This window comes from Chanodichthys erythropterus, chromosome 12 (genome assembly GCF_024489055.1).
Source record: "Chanodichthys erythropterus isolate Z2021 chromosome 12, ASM2448905v1, whole genome shotgun sequence".
NCBI lineage: Eukaryota > Metazoa > Chordata > Actinopteri > Cypriniformes > Xenocyprididae > Chanodichthys > Chanodichthys erythropterus.
In genome coordinates, this window is record NC_090232.1 from 26,632,332 (window position 1) to 26,653,889 (window position 21,558).

The 21,558-nt window shown below is 34.9% G+C and overlaps 1 protein-coding gene across 1 annotated transcript; it reads left to right on the forward strand.

Moving 5' to 3' along the window:
* The first annotated feature begins 4,189 nt into the window (after nucleotides 1–4,189).
* tmem41ab (transmembrane protein 41ab) lies at nucleotides 4,190–20,778 on the forward strand. The gene is made up of 5 exons (XM_067403823.1): nucleotides 4,190–4,504; nucleotides 12,387–12,537; nucleotides 12,742–12,903; nucleotides 14,768–14,906; nucleotides 14,990–20,778. Exons 1-5 carry the CDS (start codon nucleotides 4,350–4,352, stop codon nucleotides 15,217–15,219), a joined length of 837 nt encoding a protein of 278 aa, XP_067259924.1. The 5' UTR covers nucleotides 4,190–4,349; the 3' UTR covers nucleotides 15,220–20,778.
* The last annotated feature ends 780 nt before the right edge of the window (nucleotides 20,779–21,558 follow it).

A 21,558-nucleotide genomic window follows, 5' to 3' on the forward strand; every position in this document is an offset into this window, starting at 1 on the left:
TCTTCTTTCAATTTAGTGCTTTTAACAATCAGTTAATACTATAGCAAACAATGCAATATACATGATTCAAATCACCCTTGTTGCTGAAATATTTACACAGGTTACAGATGCCACCTCAGCAATTACACTTGCATTACCTAAATTACATAACTGACATAAATTCCATATTATTTTTAATAGTATGACAGTCATGAGGTTTTGTGTAGAACAGTTTGCTGCTAAATGATCTCACTGTACCATATGACTGAATCTAATTGATTTTTATACTGTACAAACTGTATATTCTATCCCCTACACTAACCCTACCCCTGGACCGACCCATCACATAAAACATTTTGCATTTTTCCATTTTATAAAAATATAATTTCATATGATTTATAAGCTGTTTTCATAAGATGGACAAAAAATGTCCAAATAAGGTCTAAAATTACTGGTATTATCATCCTTGTTGGGACATTTGGTTCACAACACAGTGTTTACCAGGACCACACACAGACACTTTGAAAATTGTGGTCATCATCTAAGATAAATTGCTTATAATTCATTACATTAATCATTTTGATTATCCAAATCGGAAATTGCAAATAATTTCTATAGAAACTATGCCTATAGATTCAAATCTATAGAAATGTATAGGTGTACCAAATGATTTATTGATTAACCATTAAGCTCAGTTGGATTAAATAATAGACAAACGTATTAAACTGAATGAAAAGAGATGCAAATGAAAAATGTTGTAGTAATAGTTTTATGAAAGGCAGTTACTGTGAATGAAACATTTATATAGATGAAACAGTTTTTTTGTTGCGAAAAGGATACTATGTGATTTTGTGTATTGTACTAAAACAATTGAAAATATGCTGAAATGTTTGAAAAAAGTGCACTTTTGATGATCTGTTGTGATATTAGTACTAAGAGTTTTGAAAATGTACACCTTACTTGTGAAAATAGTGTGTGTGTGTGTGTGTGTGTGTGTGTGTGTGTGTGTGTGTGTGTGTGTGTGTGTGTGTGTGTGTGTGTGTGTGTGTGTGTGTGTGTGTGTGGTCCTGGTACAGTTTTTTTATTCACTTTGGTACTTTGAAAATGCTGGTTATCATCTAAGATAATTGCTTATAATGTACAAAGAATTCATTACATTTGGTTATCCATAACAGAAATCGCTAATAAGTTCTATAGAAACTATATAATCGATATCTATAGAACTCTATAGATGTACCAAATGATTCATTTATTAACCATTGACCATTCATTGAAAATGTACCAATTGCTTGTGAAAATTGCACCAAAGCAATTAAAAAACAAAACAAAATGAATGTATTCCTAAATAATGTTCATAAGTAACATGTTCTACATGATGAAATCACGGCATATCTTACAATGTTTCTTAGTGGAATCAGATAAAAAACAAAAGCCAGCAGAAACAACACTTCATACAATTTATTTCATACCTTTATTTTAGAACAGATGTTTGGATAAGTAATTTCTCTATGAAGCAAATAGTTAAAAAGTTAATAATGTAAAATCTTTCTAAAACCTAGTGTCTACTGTTTGGGCTTTTGATTATGAAGTCAACTCTGCCATCAAGTGGTAGCAAAATAGAAAAAAAAAATGATAAAACTGGTTTCATAGAGTCAACATTTGTTCAAACCATCCTTCTTTTTCTCTTTTTTTGTTCTTTGCCAACAATATTGCAGACATTGAGTAAACCCAATTATGGTTCTTATTTACAGTGGTCATTCCAATTTTTATAGTCTTATACTGTCATTCGCTTCAAACTTCTTTTTAATTAGAACTATGTAATTTATATTTTGCATATCACTTTACAGTTTTTGTAAGAAAAATTAATTTATTAGTTAATCTTTTCCCACAAACTTTGCCCATTCAGATCCTCTTCATGCCCACATGGGAAGAATGAGACACAGACATGCTTCACATCTCCTTCTTCTGCAAAGTTTATTGGTCAGTTATACACTCTAATTCTTGTTATGCATATTCATTTATCATAGATTAATTACTTTCAGAATTGATTGGATAATAATAAACAAATTAACTGATTATCATAAGGCCTCCTACTTCTTTTTACCATACAGTACATGTACATGTTCAGATTATCTTCATCCACCTCTTGGTCTTCCTCAAAATCCCATAATAAGATTACCTAAAATTTTAAATTGGAAACTTTTTATCTGACTCCCTAGACTCTCCCAAGGTTACAGAAAGAAGCTTTATTTGCTAGTTGTTGCTCACAGAATTTAGATCTGTGCACTTGAATATCTGAAGTTCTGAATATACTTACACATTATACTCATTAAACATTTATTTTCAATTTCTTTTTACTTATTTACAATAATTATTCTTAATATCATATATTTTATATACAGAAAATGATTCCCTTTCCACTGTCAGATAGTAGTATTTCACTTTTAACAAGTACTATTGTTGCTGTTTTTTCTGACTTTGATACATCATATTATACCTTCTTTAGTGTGCAAATAAGTGTAGGCTATACTGACTATAAATGTTATATTTTCTGTAATTTATTGTAATACAGTATAACAGTTACTGCTCACTTTTTCAGAGGCTCTTTTCTTTCAGCCCACTAAGCTTTAAACAACACCATCCCACACATAACATTTGACTTGAAGCTAAATATATATAAGACTGTGTACTTACTGTCTTTTATGAAGCAATGACCTACTCATTCCATGCAGAATTAACTTCTTAACATGTTATTAACTTATTAACACTGATATAGCCTTTGATAATATAGCCTTTATAATATTTTGTTTTGGGCTTGGTTTCACAGACAGCACTTAGATTAAGCCAGGATTAGGCCTTAGTTCAATTAGGATATTTAAGTGGCTTTTATAAATGTACCCTAGAAAAAAAAAACATTACTGGTGTGCATCTTGAGACAATTGCACTGACATATTTTAAGATATGTCAGTACAACTTGCTTTCAGTTAAAACAGCTCAAACATGCATTTTAGTCTTTTATATATTTGATAAATATAGTTGAAACTACACTGAGTTTCATTTAAAGCCTGCAGAAACAAAACTTCATACAGCTTATTTCATATCTTTATTTTAGAAAGTTTCACGAGTTTGTGTGCCCATAAAATCTTAGCGTAAGCGGTAAACAGATTTGGTTTGCTGTCTGCTATAGAGGGGCTCGGAAAGAATATCCTACTCGAGCTCTGATTGCCCCCCTATAACAGGAAAAAATTAGTACAAAAAGGAGGAGAACGGGAGGAGGAGGGATGCCAAAAGAACTAACAATAGGAAGAGGTAAGATGCTAGTTTTATACCTTGGTATTAATTGGAAGATAGGCGTACTCCTCCCGAAATTACATTTATTAACTTCACTTGGGTAAGTTACTTGTCGATGAAACAACAGTAGGCCTAAATAAAAAGTTAATCATTTCAAATGTATTCAAACCTCTCCTGTGTCTACCACTAGTTTGGGATTTTGATCATGAAGTCAACTCTGCCATCACATGGTACTGAAACAGCAGAACTTTTGCAGTCTTATATTAAAAGAGGTCAGGTTGTTGCCTAAAGTAATATAAAACTTTTGAAAATTAAAAAAGAAAAAAAAGAAAAAAGAGGGGGCCTATGTCATCATCATGTATGTTTTAAGACAGAAAGACCTGGTCATAAGATCCCTTTTCTCCATTATATCTTTCACTTTATTTGAGTAAAATAGGTTCCACACAATCAAATTTTTTTCAAACCACTCACAAACCACCCCTTGAATAGATTGCCATCAGTATAAACCCAATTATGTTTCCTAGTTACAGTGCTCGGTCCACTTTATACTTATACTATACGTTCTTTTCAATTAATAATAGGCTACATAGCATTTGTCTTGAAACAAAAACAACACCAAACAAACAAACAAAAAAATATGACTGTGTACTTACTGTCTTCTATAAGGCAATGTCGTAGCCTATAACATGTAGATATTAACTGCAACCGCGGGAAAATGAAATGACGCACTGACAACACTGATAGCCTCTAATAATAGCCTATAGCAGGCTAATATTTGTTAGATAATGTAGTTTAAATTGAGTTCTCTAACCATATCAAGTTCCTGTTTTCCAAAGTTACACATACTGTTCCCAGAGTCACCACACCACGGTCTCGTATTTTTGGGGGTCTCATGTGACAAAAAGGTCCACCCTCATGAGGGGCTTCACTCACTCACATTGTTGCAATACAGTAGGTCCACGTACTTCCATGGGCTGGAGACGTAACATGTATAAACTGCCCACTGCCCGGTCCTGCTATTTAACAGGTGTAGCAGCAAGTGCAGCAAAGTCGTTTATAGACAGATCTAGCCCGGGACTATGCGCTCAATCTGGGGTTTAATCGCCTTGGTGGCCACAGCAACTTTTTACTTGTATCTGCTGTCTGCGTTCCTGCCGCCGGGTCCTCGTGCCGTCCGCGTTCACGACGCTGAACCTGAACACACAGCTGATGAGTCGGAGGAGCAAGTACTCAGGTAGACTAGATCTCTGCGTCTTACCTCTGGTAGCCTTATTTTGAGAGCAGTTCCCACTTCTACTGTTGTTTTTAGCTGAATGAATTCTATTAAATTCTCTAGTACTTCAGGTAGGTAGGTTAAACATCTTTATTTTTAATTAGTCTTACACCTGCTGATAATAACAACTGGCAAAATACTAAATAATTGTTGGTAGCTAGTCTAAACTCACATGAGTAAATTTTATGCCGAAACGTGGTGATGCTTAGCCTAATTATAGGCCAATGAATAAATCGCTGAATGAATTGTTTTTGTGAATCACAAGAACGGTCTAAACGATTCTTTCATGAATCGGACTCGATCGCTCACTTTTCGAATAGAGAATTTAACGAATCTGTGATTAGACAATATTGTAACAGCTACCCCAAGCGAATTAAGGGGCAGAGAACTACACCACAATGACAATTGACACACAATTCTTTATTAATGTGATTCAGCAACTTTAATTTTTCTTAACTATTTCTTTCTGTCAATTGTTTAAATATTCAAATATATTTTCAAATTTACATTATGTTACATAATATTTGATGTAGCCTATTTTAATCACATGTGTACTTGTATTTTAAAACAGATAATGTGATACGGTTGTCCTGGGGGTTCTTGCCCCAGGTAGAGGGGTATTTTACCCCAGCATTTGTAGCAATATAGCCCTTTTCATGATTTTGTGCTAACTAAATTGTAAAATGTTTTCAGTTATTTCCACCAATAATATATTTCCACTAATGATATAGGCTACTGGATAATGTGTGATGTAATGTAGTGAGTTCACAGTGTTCTTAAGGGAAGCATCTTCCCCTACAGTACATGCAGTTTGTGACGCTCCCTTTCACCTGTGAAGTACCTCTCTCCCACTTTCTTTTTTATTAGCTTTCTCTATCTTTATTCATTTCACATACTTTCGTATTTTCCTGCATGTCTGTTTGACTCAGTATTGGTGTTTTCATAGCTACACTCTCATCTCAGTTCACAGAGAGACTGTAGAAGAATAAGAGATAAAATTAGAGTGAATGAGAGAGGGATGGACTTGTTCTGTAAAAAGAGAGAAGCTTTGACAGTTATTCTCAGGCAAATATTCCAGAACGCTTAGTTCCAGTTTGCCCTGTGCGCTCTCCTCATCAGCATTACTTTATACTGTTTGAGCAGCTCCGAGCCCGGTGTGGGAGGTGCACAGATAATTGGCACTTCATAAACTGTAGTTCAGATGCAACCAATGTTCCCTCTAAGCTGCGCGCGTGCGCGGCCGCGCACTTGTAAAGCCGCGGCCGCGCAGAACAAATAATTGCCGCGCAGACAACAGACATGAAAATGATTGTAGTAGTTTAAATGAGAAATAATTGCAGTGCTTTGGAAAACCGCTATAGAGTATTGTCGCTATAGAGTTGGAACTGGTGAATGCGGTTTACAGGTTTCATAGAAAGAGAACGATTGAGCGCATGTGAGCTGGCTGGACCTGAGCCAAATAATCAGTAGCGGTAAGAATACTGTAATGTTTGCTGACTAAATACATCAACACGAGAGGCAACGCGAAACGAAAAGAAATGTGAAATAAAACGTTATGTTTTAATGAAAAGCAGCGGAAATAACGGATGACGGGCACAGAATGCTAACAAAACTCTGAGTATACCTCAGTTTAAACAGATTTTTGTGTGTGGTGGTGCTGTGGGTTTCAGGGATGTTTAGATAACTATAAAAGAGTTAACGTTCACTTTTCTTAAAAATATTTAGCTATCAGATCGGTTAAATGCTTCAGTTTGTTGTCACTATATAATATATTAAAACAAACGGAAGCATTTAAACTGATATAATACTGTATATCAGTTTAAATACTTAAATATTATATAATATTTCATTATATTATAATGTAAGCCTAATAAAAAATTGATCTCACAAGGGGATTGTTTAGGGCTTCTTGCCACGAAAAATCTTGAAACCTCCTGGTATATAAAATCTGGGAAATTCATAAGCAATGAACATGTAATTTTGATGGTTTAACACTGTCTGTTGCTAATAACTGACTACAAAAACACATTATGGTTGTTCCAAACCATCATTGTAATTGCTCATATTATATTATTATAAAGAATTGAACTGTCATGCAGGAGGACAGAAATTATTTTTTTAATGAATTTCTTGATAAAGACCTACAGTTAATACAGCAATGTGAAAAAATCTCAAGAAACTTAAAATGTGCTTAATTTAGTGACTGAACTGCTTGTTTTCAAACATATTTAATAAATCACTAAGTTACATCAAGGGTCAAATAAAATAGAAACGGCACATTAAAGTTAAATGTTACAGTTGCATGATAAAACCATTTTTTTTTGTGTGTGTTTACATTGATTGTACAGGTCTGATATAAAGTATGTTTTTGCTCAGGTGGCCAAAATGTGTGCTCAACAGAGAAAAGTTTTGCTCAGCGAGAAAAAAAAATTAGAGGGAACATTGGATGCAACCCACATCAAAATTCAGTTTCTTCTCTAGAGTCTCATCTGTCCTCTCATGTTCCATAGGGACCTAAAGATCCTGATCCCTGGTCAGTTCTTATCATGCAGTTTGGTCTCACATATTGTCATATGCAATGATTGCATTTTCTTTTTTTCATTTTAACTTATTAAAATATTTAACGCAATTAATGCAGCATCTGTTTTTTCCATCCTTTGGCTAGCATTACATTCAGGGCCTGATTTATGAATAGGCTTATAGGCACGTGCCTGCCCACATAGAGAGACAACGTCAGCTCTCGCGTCAACGCAACACGCATGTGTCATAGTGATCTCATTAACACATGTTGGAGATTAATATTGTGTAAATAAAGTGGTAAATTATGATTTGCTCAAACAAAGCACTCACGTCGCTTCATAAAATTGAGGTTAAACCACTGAGTCTGAGACCACAGAGTCACATGGTTACTTTAATGATGTCTTTACTAGCTTTCTGGGTATTGAAAGTGGTAGTTGCGTAGGCTGTCAATGGAGGGACAGATAGCTCTCACACTTCAGTAAAAAGATCTTTATTTGTGTTCTGATCATGAACGAAAGTGTTACGGGTTTGGAACGACATGAGTAATTGACAGAATTTTCATTTTTGGGTGAACTAGCCCTTTAAACTGGTTTGGGTAAAAAACTCGTCCACTACGTATTGGATTTAATGCAGTACATCATTACATTACAGGCTGCAGCAAGGACATCTTGGCTGCTGTCTGTCATTAATGTTAATCAAACAACAAAAGACAGAGATAAAATAACTCACAGCTCTGGAGTAAATAACATTTGTAGCTTTAATAAGGATTAATGTATATATATATATATATATATATATATATATATATATATATATATATATATATATATTAGCAGAGAATGCCGGCCCAACTGGGCCTGTAGAAAAAATGTTGATTAAAGGCACAGCTAAATGTGACATTATATTTTATGTGAAGTTCGCTTATTTTAAGTTGTTATATTTAAAAAAAAAAACGTATTAAATGTTAAAAATGATGGCTCTCAATCATACTGTAATGTTTAATGTCTATAATTACTAATTTCCCCAAGAAATTGAGAAAAATCAATTTACATCAGTAGGTGTATTGGTATTTGTGATACTGGACTTCATTCATAGTACTTTGTGATACCATTAAGCAAATATTTAAAAAAACAAAACAACGCTTATTTATGCTGTTTCTGCATTTCAATGTGAAATTATACAACATAATTATACCATGGTCTGTTTGAATACTTGATTCTGAATGGCTTGAAGGTGTGCAATAAAACTGTTTAATGCACTTGTAGTTGCTAGTCAGTTTAGCCTATAGTTCTATAGCGCACACACACACACACACACACACACACACACACACACACACACACACACACACACACACACACAATCACTGACTCGCACGGAGATCACATTGCACACACACATAAACATTCAAGAGCACAGAAACTTGTAAATGCTGCTCCATTTGCCTACTTTTATTAATAAATTAACTTTGCTGCTACCGAATCACTATATTGCTCAGCAAGGAGATGGTAACGGTGCTGTTTTTTAAGTAATTCAACTCAGCTTCTTTGTTAGAGAGACGCTCAACAGACAGATAATTTACACACACACACACACACACACACACACACACACACACACACACACACACACACACACACACACACACACACACACACACACACATCTCTCTCTCTTTCTCTCGATAGGCTAATTCATTAAAATAAATGTTATAATTCAGTTGTTGTGTTCTTTGCCTCCAAGTTGTGCATTAAAATCGTTTTATACACAGCTAGCTGTGAACTTAACATTTTAATATTAGGTAAAATTAATTACAGAAAAATGTGTGATTAATTAGTTATTTTTTTATCGATTGACAACACTAATATATATACTTTTTTTAACAACATAAAACTAAATTTAATGTCACTTCAATTCAATATCTTGCTGAATAAAAGTATTAATAATAATAAAAAAAACTTACTGAAATACTAATATACCTTTTAGAAATTATCCATATATCCATTTTCCAATCCGCTAGTCCTGGGCTATCAGGGATGCTGGAACCTATCATATTAGAAATTATTTAAATAATGTATTATTAATAAATTATATTAATGTATTAAACTATTTGAATGCAACTCAACATTAGAAGTCTTGTCTCAGGATTGGGGCCTGCCAGGGCATGAGGTGACAGTTATAAGATCAGACAACTGCCTTCTGGAGTGTCTTGAAATCCCCTGAATTTGCTGAGATGTGCAATACTGAGGAGGAGGGAAAGAAAGATCTCTCTGGTGGGTTCATATGCGACATGTATGTTTGGCATGAATGACAAGCTAAAATAAAGTGCATTAACCTCTTGATGCGCACCCTCAGATATTTAGAATGACAAAAGTAGTGGAAAGGAAGGACATTGGAGTTTGATATTGAGTAATGGATCTGCTGTATATCCACCATCATCACATTCCAAGATCTGACCTTTTCATAGTGTCTTGTGACACACAAGTCTTGGTTCATTTCTTGGTTAGCTCACTCTTCTGTACCTTGGGGGAATATCCACTGTGAGATTGAGATGAAGTTTTTAACATGTTGTTCAGCAGTGATGGCAGAGACAGCTGTACCCTGTGTACTCTCCAGTGGTGTAAATAGCTGTTTGAGTCTTTAGGTGGGAATTTCCATGGTTATCAGAGAAGGAAAATTTTGTGCATTAGTATAGTTATAAAAATCAGCTGTTTTTAATTTTAATGTGGAATATGCCAAGGCTTTTAAAGGTAGAGTTTTACTTCACTGCCAAAAAAAAAAAAAAAAAGTCTTAAGTGTTTTTGTCTAGTTTTCCAGTATAATTATCTAAAAAGTTATCAACATTCATTTATTTGAGAAGCAATATCAAAAATATATAAACAAAATTATAAATATATAAAAAAAGAGCTACATTTTATTTTTTATATATAGTTTATAGCTATAAATATGAAGTAATCTGCCAGTGGGGTAAGAAAAAACACTTGTTTATTTTTCTTATTTTATAAGTAAAAGTATAAACTCACTTAATTTTGCAGTGTTATTGAAGCTGTTTTATTTATTGTCTGGTCTGTCTCTTACACTGAAGGCTCTTATATTGTTGTTCTAATGAGAACGCTCTCAGCGTGCACTCAGCATGGAGCATATCACATGTTTATATTCGTCACACTGGGTACGCATGTGAAATTAAAACCTCTGTTTGGCACATGGATGGGGAATACTGCCTCATTGCGTGCCCAAATTACCCCCTGGACGGCAGTAAGGAGCTTAGATTACTCACGACTGCACAAGATGTGATTCATCTGCTGGTAAGAGGCCAGTGACCACCTCATGAGAACATATTTATTGATGATCATGTTAGGTGTGTCTGAATACTTTTAAAACAAGTTGGTCTTCAAGTACAGCCAAACCTGTACAGACACACAAGCATCATTTCCACAGCTGAGAGGCTATTTCCGTCCAGTTGGTGTATCATATTTCATTCTTTCTGTCTAAACTTGCTGACAGGCTAGTGTCTAGATCTGGAGTCTTCAACCTTTTTCAGGCCAAGAATCCCTTGGTGAATTCAAGCCTGTTTTCTAATATACAGTTTTTTAATAGAAGTTCCATAATGTATTTATATATAGTACTTTATTTGGCATTAAAATAGTCATTGTTGATAGCCTAATCATGTAGTTTTAAGTTGTACATAATGGTAGTGGATCATTTTCTCATACTCATGTTGTCCCCAACCAGTAATTCTTTTTTTCTTCTATGGAACCTAAATGAAGACGCCTCAGGTTTTTTTCCTATACCAATTTTTTTTTTTTTTTTTCAATATACCCACTTAAAAAGTAGACACAAGAGGGCGACAGTGAGTATTTTCAGATCATTACCCTCAGGTTGTATAATCCTAATTCACAGCAGTGCCATCTTTGATTTTTAACGGGAATGACAGTGAGACTGTGAGTGATAGACATACATCTCTTCAGTGGGTTGTACTGTTAATGTGTTTTTGGATTGTTCTGCTGATGAAATACTGCAAAAATATCTTTCCAAGAAATTTCAGTAGACAAAAAAAAAACTATAATCTAGGAGCGTTTACAGTTTTTTACAGCAATGGCATTGAAAACACAATGGCATGTCATGAATAAAATCAATTACGGAGCCCCTAAAGGGACATGGTGAAAGGAAAAAAAAATATTAAAGGGTTAGTAGTTCACCCAAAAATGAAAAATCTTTCATTTATTACTCACCCTCATGCCGTTCCACACCCATAAGACTTCGATAATCTTCGGAACACAAATTAAGATATGTTTATTGAAATCCGATGACTCAGTGAGGCCTTCATAGCCAGCAATGACATTTCCTCTCTCAAGATCCATTAATACTAAAAACACATCTAAATCAGTTCATGTGAGTACAGTGGTTCAATATTAATATTATAAAGCGACAAGAATATGTTCCAAAATTAGTGATGGCCGATTTCAAAACACTGCTTCAGGAAGTTTCGGAGCGTTATGAATCAGCGTGTCGGATCATGATTTGGATTGCATGTCAAACCACCAAACGGCTGAAATCACGTGATTCTGAATAGCTGATTCGACACGCTGATTCATAACGCTCCGAAGCTTCCTGAAGCAGTGTTTTGAAATCGGCCATCACTAAATAAGTCGTTATTTTGGTTTTTTTTGCCGCACCAAAAATATTCTCGTTGCTTTATAATATTAATATTAAACCACTATACTCACATGAACCGATTTAAATGTGTTTTTAGTACCTTTATGGATCTTGAGAGAGGAAATGTCATTTCTCCCTATGGAGGCCTCACGGAGCCATCGGATTTCAACAAAAATATCTTAATTTGTGTTCAGAAGATTAACGAAGGTCTTATGGGTGTGGAACGGCATGAGGGTGAGTAATAAGTGACATTATTTTCATTTTTGGGTGAACTAACCATTTAAACGTTTTGCGTTCCCGTGATAAACTTTCCGTTCACTTGCAAAATGTTTGTGTTCTTTGCTGGTGAACGCAATTTATCTTGGGGGAAATGCAAAGTGAATGCAAAAACATTGACATTATTTTTCTTCACTTCATGTTATTTTCATCACCATTTACTTTTAGGTGCTCCGTATCATATACCTAAAGCCCACAGTATCACTCAGGCCATTGGTTATAATCCTTTTCATCCTAATGTATCAGTCTCCTTAGTGCTGGTTTAACAATGGGGTTGATAGGAAATGGACGGCCCTTATCCAATCTGTTAGAAATATGAGAAAAAAAGGTGTTAAGTACAAGTTCAGTGTCACTGTTTTACAGATCCCACAGTGTCTTATATTTTCTCCAGGTTGAAGTTCCCATCTGATCTAGAGGAGCTGAGGGAACTAGCCGAGCTGCTGAAGTTCTATAAGACAGAACACACTGGCTATGTGTTCATTCTCTTCTGCAGTGCCTACCTCTACAAGCAGTCCTTTGCCATTCCAGGATCGTCCTTTTTGGTTGGTAACAGAGGTCTACTTTGTGACACTATTAGTAGACCTACTTGAACCACCTCATTAGACTGAACTAAAAGATTTATTGTCAATTATCTAAATCACTTGGACGTAATGCCATATATGCTAAATTTCAGTACAGTTAAGTGCAGTATACTGTAAAGAAACAACTTCTTTTTTATTACTGTCAATCTTTCTTGTCATGTCTAGAACATGCTGTCGGGAGCATTGTTCGGGCCATGGCATGGACTCCTCATTGCCTGCACTTTGACTACTGTGGGTTCCACCAACTGTTACCTGCTGTCCCGTACATTTGGCAAACGACACATCATCAGGATCTTCCCTGAGAAGGTGGCAATGCTGCAGAGAATGGTGGGTCACCTCTGGCTGTTTAGCACATGATAGAGGGATTTTCCATTAATTCATGTTCTAAAAATAGTCATTGAGTGTATGTAAGACTTTGCATTTTGTTTGTTTATACTTGCATGTACTATAGCTCAAATGGTAGCAAACAGTGCTAGCAAATATCAGTGCCAAAGTTATGGGTTTGATTCCAACTTCCCAGTGAATGCATGAGCTGAAAAATTTTATCCCTTACCAAAGAAAAAAAAAAGAAAAAAGTTTGCTGTTAGAGCATACTTTCAGTGTACTTTTTATGTACTTGTCAGAGGTATACTTAACAATATTATACTTAAAGGTGATAAAGAGGATCTTTTCTTCGACTGAGAAGCCAAAGACTGTTACTGAGATTTTGAAATGAGCGCATGCGTAACAACAACCGCCCTCCTTTCGAGGGAACGCCTCCCAAAACTCGTGCACGAGTATTGGAACACGAGTGTTTAACCCCGGCGTTCGTTGTGTTGTGTTAGTGGATTCATTATGTCGGACTCACCACAGGTAACTCATAATCTGCAGTTGTTACTCCTGTCTCCTGACAAAAACATTGCATGCGGCGTCTGTGGAGTGTGGAAAGTTACTGGAGCGCGCAGCCGCGCACGTCTCGCACAAGGAACGTCATGGCAGTGATTGACAAGCCAGAGGGCCAATCCGCGCACGTCTCTAACAAGGAACGTCACGGCAGTGATTGACAAGCCAGAGGGCCAATCGTTTACGCGATTGGCTGATGTTTTTAAGGCCCTACCTCGTGCACAGATGATGTATATTCATTTTATTCCTTTCAGTGCACCCAATAAATAGTCTTTTATCAGTTAGTAAAGACAGTTTCAAGTAATATTGCAAAAATGTATAAAAAAAAAAACATCCTCTTTAGCACCTTTAAGTAAGCTTGGCTTATACTGATAAGTATACACAAAGTCACTTAATCTTTTGATCGTAATATATTCAAGAAAAGTTAAATTTACTATTCTAAGTATACATGGTGTAGTTTTTACTTGTTTACTCATTTTGACTGATTTGACTGATTGTATTGATGTTATATGATGTTAGGTTCACTTGAAAACTTTCAAGTATACTTGCAGTATAAAAAACTGTTAATCTAATAGTTTACTGAGTGAGTATACTTTAAAGTATACTTTTATAAACTTCCAGCTGGGCAATAAGTATATAACTAGTAAACTAACAGTATCATAGTGAAGTGTAGTTAACAGTATAGTTACAATACAAAAGAAAACGTATAAACTAGGTGTACTTACATTTTACTTCTGTTTAAAGTATACTTTTACAAACTAAAAATGGCCAATTTACTTCTCAAAAAGTATTGAAATAGTACACTTGCAAGTATACTACTAGTACATTGATTTTATCATACTCGGTATTGAGCTACTTGGAAAATATACTTGAACTTATGTTTACTTAATAAAAGGAGTGTGAAGTATACATTTTTTGTAAAGTATATAATATATGTTGCTCTGGATAAAAATATCTGTCATAAATACAAGTTACTTGTTTAAGAAGTTGGTCACACTGTAGTTTAGGGTCCATTTCTCACTAATAACTAACTATTAACTATGACCTTTGCCTCAATAAACTCCTAACTACTGCTTATTAATAGTTAGTAGGGTAGTTGTTAAGTTTAGGTATTGGGTAGGATTAAGTGATGTAGAATAAGGCATTAATATCTACTTTATAAGTACTAATAAAAAGCCAATATCCTAGTAATATGCAACTAGTTAATTGTGAGGATTGAACCTAAACTAAAGTCATCAGCTCTCTATATAACTTTATAGTTGAAACATAATACATGAGCACATGATGAATCTCTATTTCTCTCTATTAGGTGGAAGAGAACAAGAGTAGTTTGTTCTTCTTCTTGCTCTTTCTGCGATTCTTTCCCATGACACCTAACTGGTTCTTGAATATCACCTCTCCAATCCTCAACATCCCCATCCCCATATTCTTCTTCTCCATCCTCATTGGTGAGCTTACATTGTTATAATTTAATGTATAATTAACTAATAAATGTATAACAGACTCTGATTATGATATTATTTCTTCCCAGGTCTAATCCCTTATAACTTCATCTGTGTCCATACGGGAGCCATCTTGTCTGAGATCCACTCTTTGGATGACATCTTTTCGTGGGGCACCTTGCTGCAGCTCCTGCTGATCGCATGTGTGGCTCTACTTCCTGGAGCTCTCATCCGCCGCTACAGTCAGGCCCATCTCAAACTTGATGGCCTGGAACCCAACGGACACCAAAAGGTCCTGAATGATCGCAAGACTAGATGATCCAAAGACAGACACAATAGGAGACTGCGGTCTTATGGGACGGATCATTGGTCTGGAGTCACAGCTGTGGATTGGGTTTTGAAGGTCCCAATGGAAAGTGGAACTGAAATACTAAATATTAGTTATCAGATGTTTAACAAAGAGAAGAGACTATTAATGTCTTAAAAGAGTACACACTCAGATTGCTGACTTGTTACATACAGACCACTGGACATTGCCTCATTTTATAGGAATTTTACAGCTTTAAGTTTTTTATTGAAGCAACAGATTTAGTTATATTGTCAGGTGTTTAGTGTTTGTGTGTGACTTTATTTATTTCTGGAGTCCTGTACGTTTCATGTGTTTCATAAGTTTGTTTACACATTTAACAAAAGAAAACTAAAGACTAGTTACTTCCCCCCTAAATGTATTTATATGTGAATTTTAAGTTTAACTGTTGCACACACCAAAAAATAATATCTAATTTCTTAAGTATTAGACATAAAAGTAATGTTCCAGTTTTATTTATACTGTATATAACTGGAGTCCTTTATAGTCTTTGAAGGCTAAGTGTCTTTTAAGGCTTTTAAAAAGCTTTTTACATTTTTATTTATTATTATAGATACATTAACCTCAAGCATCCTATGAGCACCTAACTGGTTCTTGAATGTCACCTCTCCAATCCTCGACATCCCCATATTCTCCTTCTCCATCCTCATTTATTCGCAAATTACTGTCATGCCTTAACAAATATAGCCTTGTGCACTGATTATTTACCTGATGAGCTAAATCTTCTGGAGTTGCACAATACATTCAGGGATTGTACACACTACTGAGTTTTTTATTAACTGACTTATCTATTTGTGTATGCATCTATCTCATATTATCTATCTCTGTATGCATCTCTAGCTCCAAAAACGCACACTAATAATGGCCTGTTTCGGACAGTGTTAGTATTAATGCCATGTATTTGAATTTACAGTGTAAACACATCTCATGCATTCAACTCCAGGTGCAGTTTAAAATGTACACATTTGTATGGATCATTAAGTTTAATAGCAGACAATGGGCCTCATTTATAAAGCGTGCATATGCACAGATTTGATCTTAGAATGTGTACGCTTAAATCCACGGCAATGCTCATATTTATAAAAACAGTCTTTGACATGGAAAGATTACTACAGGTTTTTGGAAATCTAAGCTATTCTTGCTGCTCGCTAAGGATTTGGATGATGAGTGTTGATCTTTTATATGTAAATGACATTAATTAGGTGTCATTTACAATGTGGAGAACAGAAACCATTCAGCTGTGTGCAAGTTCAAGATCATTTGCGATTTATTTCACATCTGAAAGAGCAGTGTTGGGCACGTTACTTTAAAAAAGTAATTAGTTATAGTTACTAGTTACTTCTCACAAATAGTAACTTAACTGAGTTACAACATTATAAAAGTAACTAATTACCAGGGAAAGTAACTATTGTGTTACTTTAAAAAAAATAAAAAAATTCAAATATCCACTTCATTAAGTTTTGTTTTGTAGAAAGCCTTTCTTTAAAGTGAATTTTGTTTTGTAAAAATTGTATCTTTATTTTAATCAATGTTTCATCAACCAATTGCCAGGATTTAATAAATTAGAAGCAAATATAGCAGACAATATAATCATGACACGGAGGTGCCGGCGCGATCACTTGCACTTCAACTGGAGCGCGTCTTATAGGCTAAATGAACCGAAACTCAGCAGCTGCTTGCCTCACAGACATGAGAAATATATCTATAGAAAGCTTAAAATATCTACTTTTTAAACAAATTAATTCAAAACGAAAAGAAATAGGCAAGCCTACTCTGATTACCGGTATGTAATCTGAATGAAATGTGCATTCTCTCTCTAGGCGCGTCATGCGGAATTGATGAGAGAAAACACTGATTCAGAAAACTTTACTTTATTAATAAACAATCAAAATGTCTCCTTACTGTTTTTGTCACATTCATAATCATTAGGCTACTTTTGCAGGTTCTTTATGGCAAGCTACGCTTGAGTGTTATATAGCCTTTAACGCTCATTATTTTGGTTTATTCTCTCCAGTGCTTAAGAAATTAAATATAAAATATAAATGTGATTAGTCAACTAATGGCTTAAATGAACAAGTACTAGTCGACTAAAAAAAAAACTTCTTTCACATATTTTCGATCCAGCATGTCACAATGGTATCTGGTTTGAGCTTGTGAGCTTTCGCTCACATGCTCTGACACAGACACACAGAGCATCGTACATTATTAGGCTATCAGTTTAAAATTATATTTGTGTATGACTAACCGGTATATTATTTCTTTACAACAAAACGCTTTGCAATTCTATCATCTCTAGTTACACACCAATCATCATCAATTAGCATGTGTCCCGCCCCAACACACACACCAGAGAAAAATTTTGCGGGTCTTATAGCTTAGAAAGAGCCTCAAAACCGCTTCAGTGAGCTCAATTATAGTAACACGAAATTTTTTGTCAGTAACGGTAACGGCATTGTAACAGGGGAAAAAGTAATTTGTTTGATTGCTCGTTACTGGAAAAAGTAACGCCGTCATTCCCATCACTATGAAAGAGAAAGGCGTACGCTCGTTTTCTGTGTGTACGTTCATTCTATGAATCACACGTACGCACATCTGAGTAAGATCGTAAGATCAAATTTAGGACGGTTTCTGCGCAAGATTTTATAAATGAGGCCCCAGGTCAGTAATGTATTAATTATCAGCACATCACAGAACCTTTACATTTGGTTGTTTCTATGTAGGATAATATCTTTTGAAAAAAAAAAAAAAAAAAACGTTTCCATTGCAATATGCAATTTCACAAATTGCATAAACAGGTGCTAGTTGTTTAATCACTGCATTACAGAATCTTTTGCAGTGCTCCGTCCTGTTTTGAGTCAACTTTAGCTGAAAAAATAAATCAATGTCTTAATGTGTACTACTACTGAAGTGTTTATTTTTTCAACAAAAGCTGTTGCTAGCTTGAAAGGTATAACTTCTGTTACGACTAAGTATTGCTGTTTTCACAACTATTAAGTTCAAATTCAATAAAAGTCATTCATATGAAACAACTTAATATTTTATTGTAATCTTTTTAACAGACTTTTTAAATTTTCTAAATATTTCTACAGAATTCTACACATGCATATTCCGTGTGGGCCTATAAAAAAACAACAAAAACATGCTTGTTAGCATACTTGTTAGTAACTGATATAACTGCAGGACAAGAATACTGTGATATTCTATAATATTGTGTAGTCATATATTCCAACAGACATCTGTGTTTTGCTTTAACATTTTTTGAGCTATCAATGTCACAAATAATCTTGATATACAGATGAAGAAAAGCATTGTTTTAAAGACTCTTTATTGCTTAAATCCATGAAGAGGGTGGTGAGACCCTTCCAGGAAACATAAAAGTGTATTCATGAGTGTTCGCTCATAGTCTTATTGTCCCCAACTCACCAAAGCTTGGCTAGAGCCCAGAGTATACCAATGGAATATGCCCCCTTTTGCTCAGATCTGAAATTAGTTTCTTTATTATTTACATCATCTGCATTACATGATGTCATTATAAGAGTTGATCTCAGATCAGCATTAAAGGGATAGCCTCATCCAACACCCAAAAGTATTTACGGTACAAGTGGTCTATAAAGACATTTTGAACATGAAAAGAAAGACAGCTGCAGAAGTAATACGGCAAAGATTATGTTTCATGTCTTTGTAAATGACATGAGAAGAGATGGTCTTGAGACAGCTGGACATCCCTCCGGTTTGACACAGCAAAATTTTACAACAGAAACCCAAATTGAGAGGATCAAATTCAATCGTGTCTAATATTATTACACTAACATTCAGCAGTAAACTGTAGATTATCCCTATACTAAACCTCACACAAATATGGTGTTAGAATAAAATTCAAAACCGACGTGTTAGATATGACATCCATTGTCCAAAAACACAGATAATAAAAATCACAGAGCCATTTGTAACAGAAGTAACATCGTGTCTTCCTTCTAAAAGTGCCTATACAGGTTGAAGAACACTACGTATGGTTGGATTAAGCTGTATTCTTAGACATCATATACGTGTATCTGTCAAGACGATTATTTCATTACAAACATAAACTGCAAGAAACAAAGTACTGTCAACACAAATGTTGCCCAAGAGTTGTATTTACCTCAAGAGTTCAAACGGTCCATAAAGCAACGATCAGTTTCTGATGCAGGGGTCTGAAACCTCTTTCGCCAGAACAAGCAGGTAATGTTGGTGCCTTGCGCTAATTCTTTTTTTCTTCTTGTTCTTTTATTTAGAAAAATAAAAAAATGCTCCAAGTTTGAGAGCTTTATAAGGTATACAAAATATGCAAAAGGGAGAAAAGGTCAGACTGAGGTACCCTGTTCTTGAGGTAGAACGTTATATTGTAATGGTTCACACAAAGCTGTGTGGACTTTCAATATACCATTTTTATGTCTCAATCATGGTTGTATCAGTTGCTTAATATCAACGTTACGGTCTATGATTGTGTTTAGACAGTACAGTACTGAAACGCTGGCTGTTTGCATTTGATCAATCAAGAAATGTCAAAACTACTTACTTTTGAACTGTACTTTGTGCATGTCACCTATATACATAGTTTATTCCATTAGCCTTTCCAATGTGCAACATTAAAAGACTGAATGATGTCATTTATATCCTTTACCAGTCAAATCACCTTTATATATTTAAAAAAAAAAAAAAAAAAAAAAAAAAAAAAGGGGGGAAATGTCTTTACAAATGATAAAAAACAACACATCGCTTTTGCCTTGGCTTTGTGCACGTCTTTTGTCAAACACATTTACAGACATTTTTGTTTTCTCTGTCTGTGCACACACTCCCTAATGCAAACACGCACTTGTGCACTGTGCACTCATCTCAGCACATGAAATCAGAGGAGGAATAGAGAATCACGTTTGCTACACAGAAAGTACATGTTTCCAAAAGGAATTTGCATCATATACATTCATGAGAGTTAGGGAGACCCACGGGCTCCTGTTACAGGGCCTACAGGCAGTGCAGATTGCACATGAAATTTTGCTTTTGTGTTCAAAAGTTTGGAGTCTGTAAGGTTTTTTTCAATGTTTTTGAAAGAAGTCGCTTATTCTCACTAAGGCTGCATTTATTTGATCAAAAACAGTAAAATTATGAAATATTTTTATATTTTATTCTATTTTAATATACATTTAAAAGTAATTAATTCCTGTGAGGGCAAAGCTGAACTTTCAGCTGCCTTTACTCCAGTCTTTAGTGTCACATGATCCTTCATTCTGCCAATTACGTGCTTCAACATTATGTTGAAAACAGTTGTACTACTTATTTTTGTGGAAACTGTGATTTTTCAGGTTTCCACAAAAATGCATCCTTAAGTGTTAATTTCATTTTTTTTTTTAAATAAAGAAATCTTATTGACCCCAAACTTATGAATGCTACCAAATGTTAAAAGATTAGTTCACTTTCAAAAGAAAATTAGCCCAAGCTTTACTTACACTCAAGACATCCTAGGTGTATATGACTTTCTTCTTTCTGATGAACATAATCACAGAAATAATAATAAACACCCTGACGCATCTGAGCTTTATAATGGCAGTGATAAGTTTGCCACCTGATGTCACCTGTTGGAGTTTGGGTTCCTTGACATTTGACTTGACATTTGATATTCAACAGTTTTCTTGACATTTATTCAACAGTGCTTTGATCTGCATTGACACTATTCTCGAAGAGCTGCTGTGCAGCAAAAATTATGTGCCAGTTATCAAAGTAAAGCTGCTTTGACACAATCTGCATTGTAAAAAGCGCTATATAAATAAAGGTGACTTGACTTGACTTGACAAGGATCAATGAGTATGAGCTGAAGAAAGTGCTTCCATCCACATCCATCCATCATAAATATGTGCTCCACATGGCTCCGGGGGGTTAATAAAGGCCTTCTGAAGCAAAGCAATGCGTTTGTGGAAAAAATATCCATATTTAAACAAGTTATGAAGTAAAATATGCAGCTTCCGCCAAACCGCCTTCTGTATTGAAGTTACGAAGAAAGTGTAAACTGGCGTTACATTTTTTCCGTAAGTTGAATAGGGAAGGTGTAGGACGTGGCGTACGCTTTGTGAACTGCAAGAGTTTTACATTTTCTGCGTACGTTGAATACAAAAGGCGGCTAGTGCGGAAAAGAGATATTTTACTTCATAACTTGTTAAATATGGATATTTTTTTTTACACAAACACATCGCTTCGCTTCAGAAAGCCTTTATTAACCCCCCGGAGCCGTGTGGACCACATATTTATGATGGATGGATG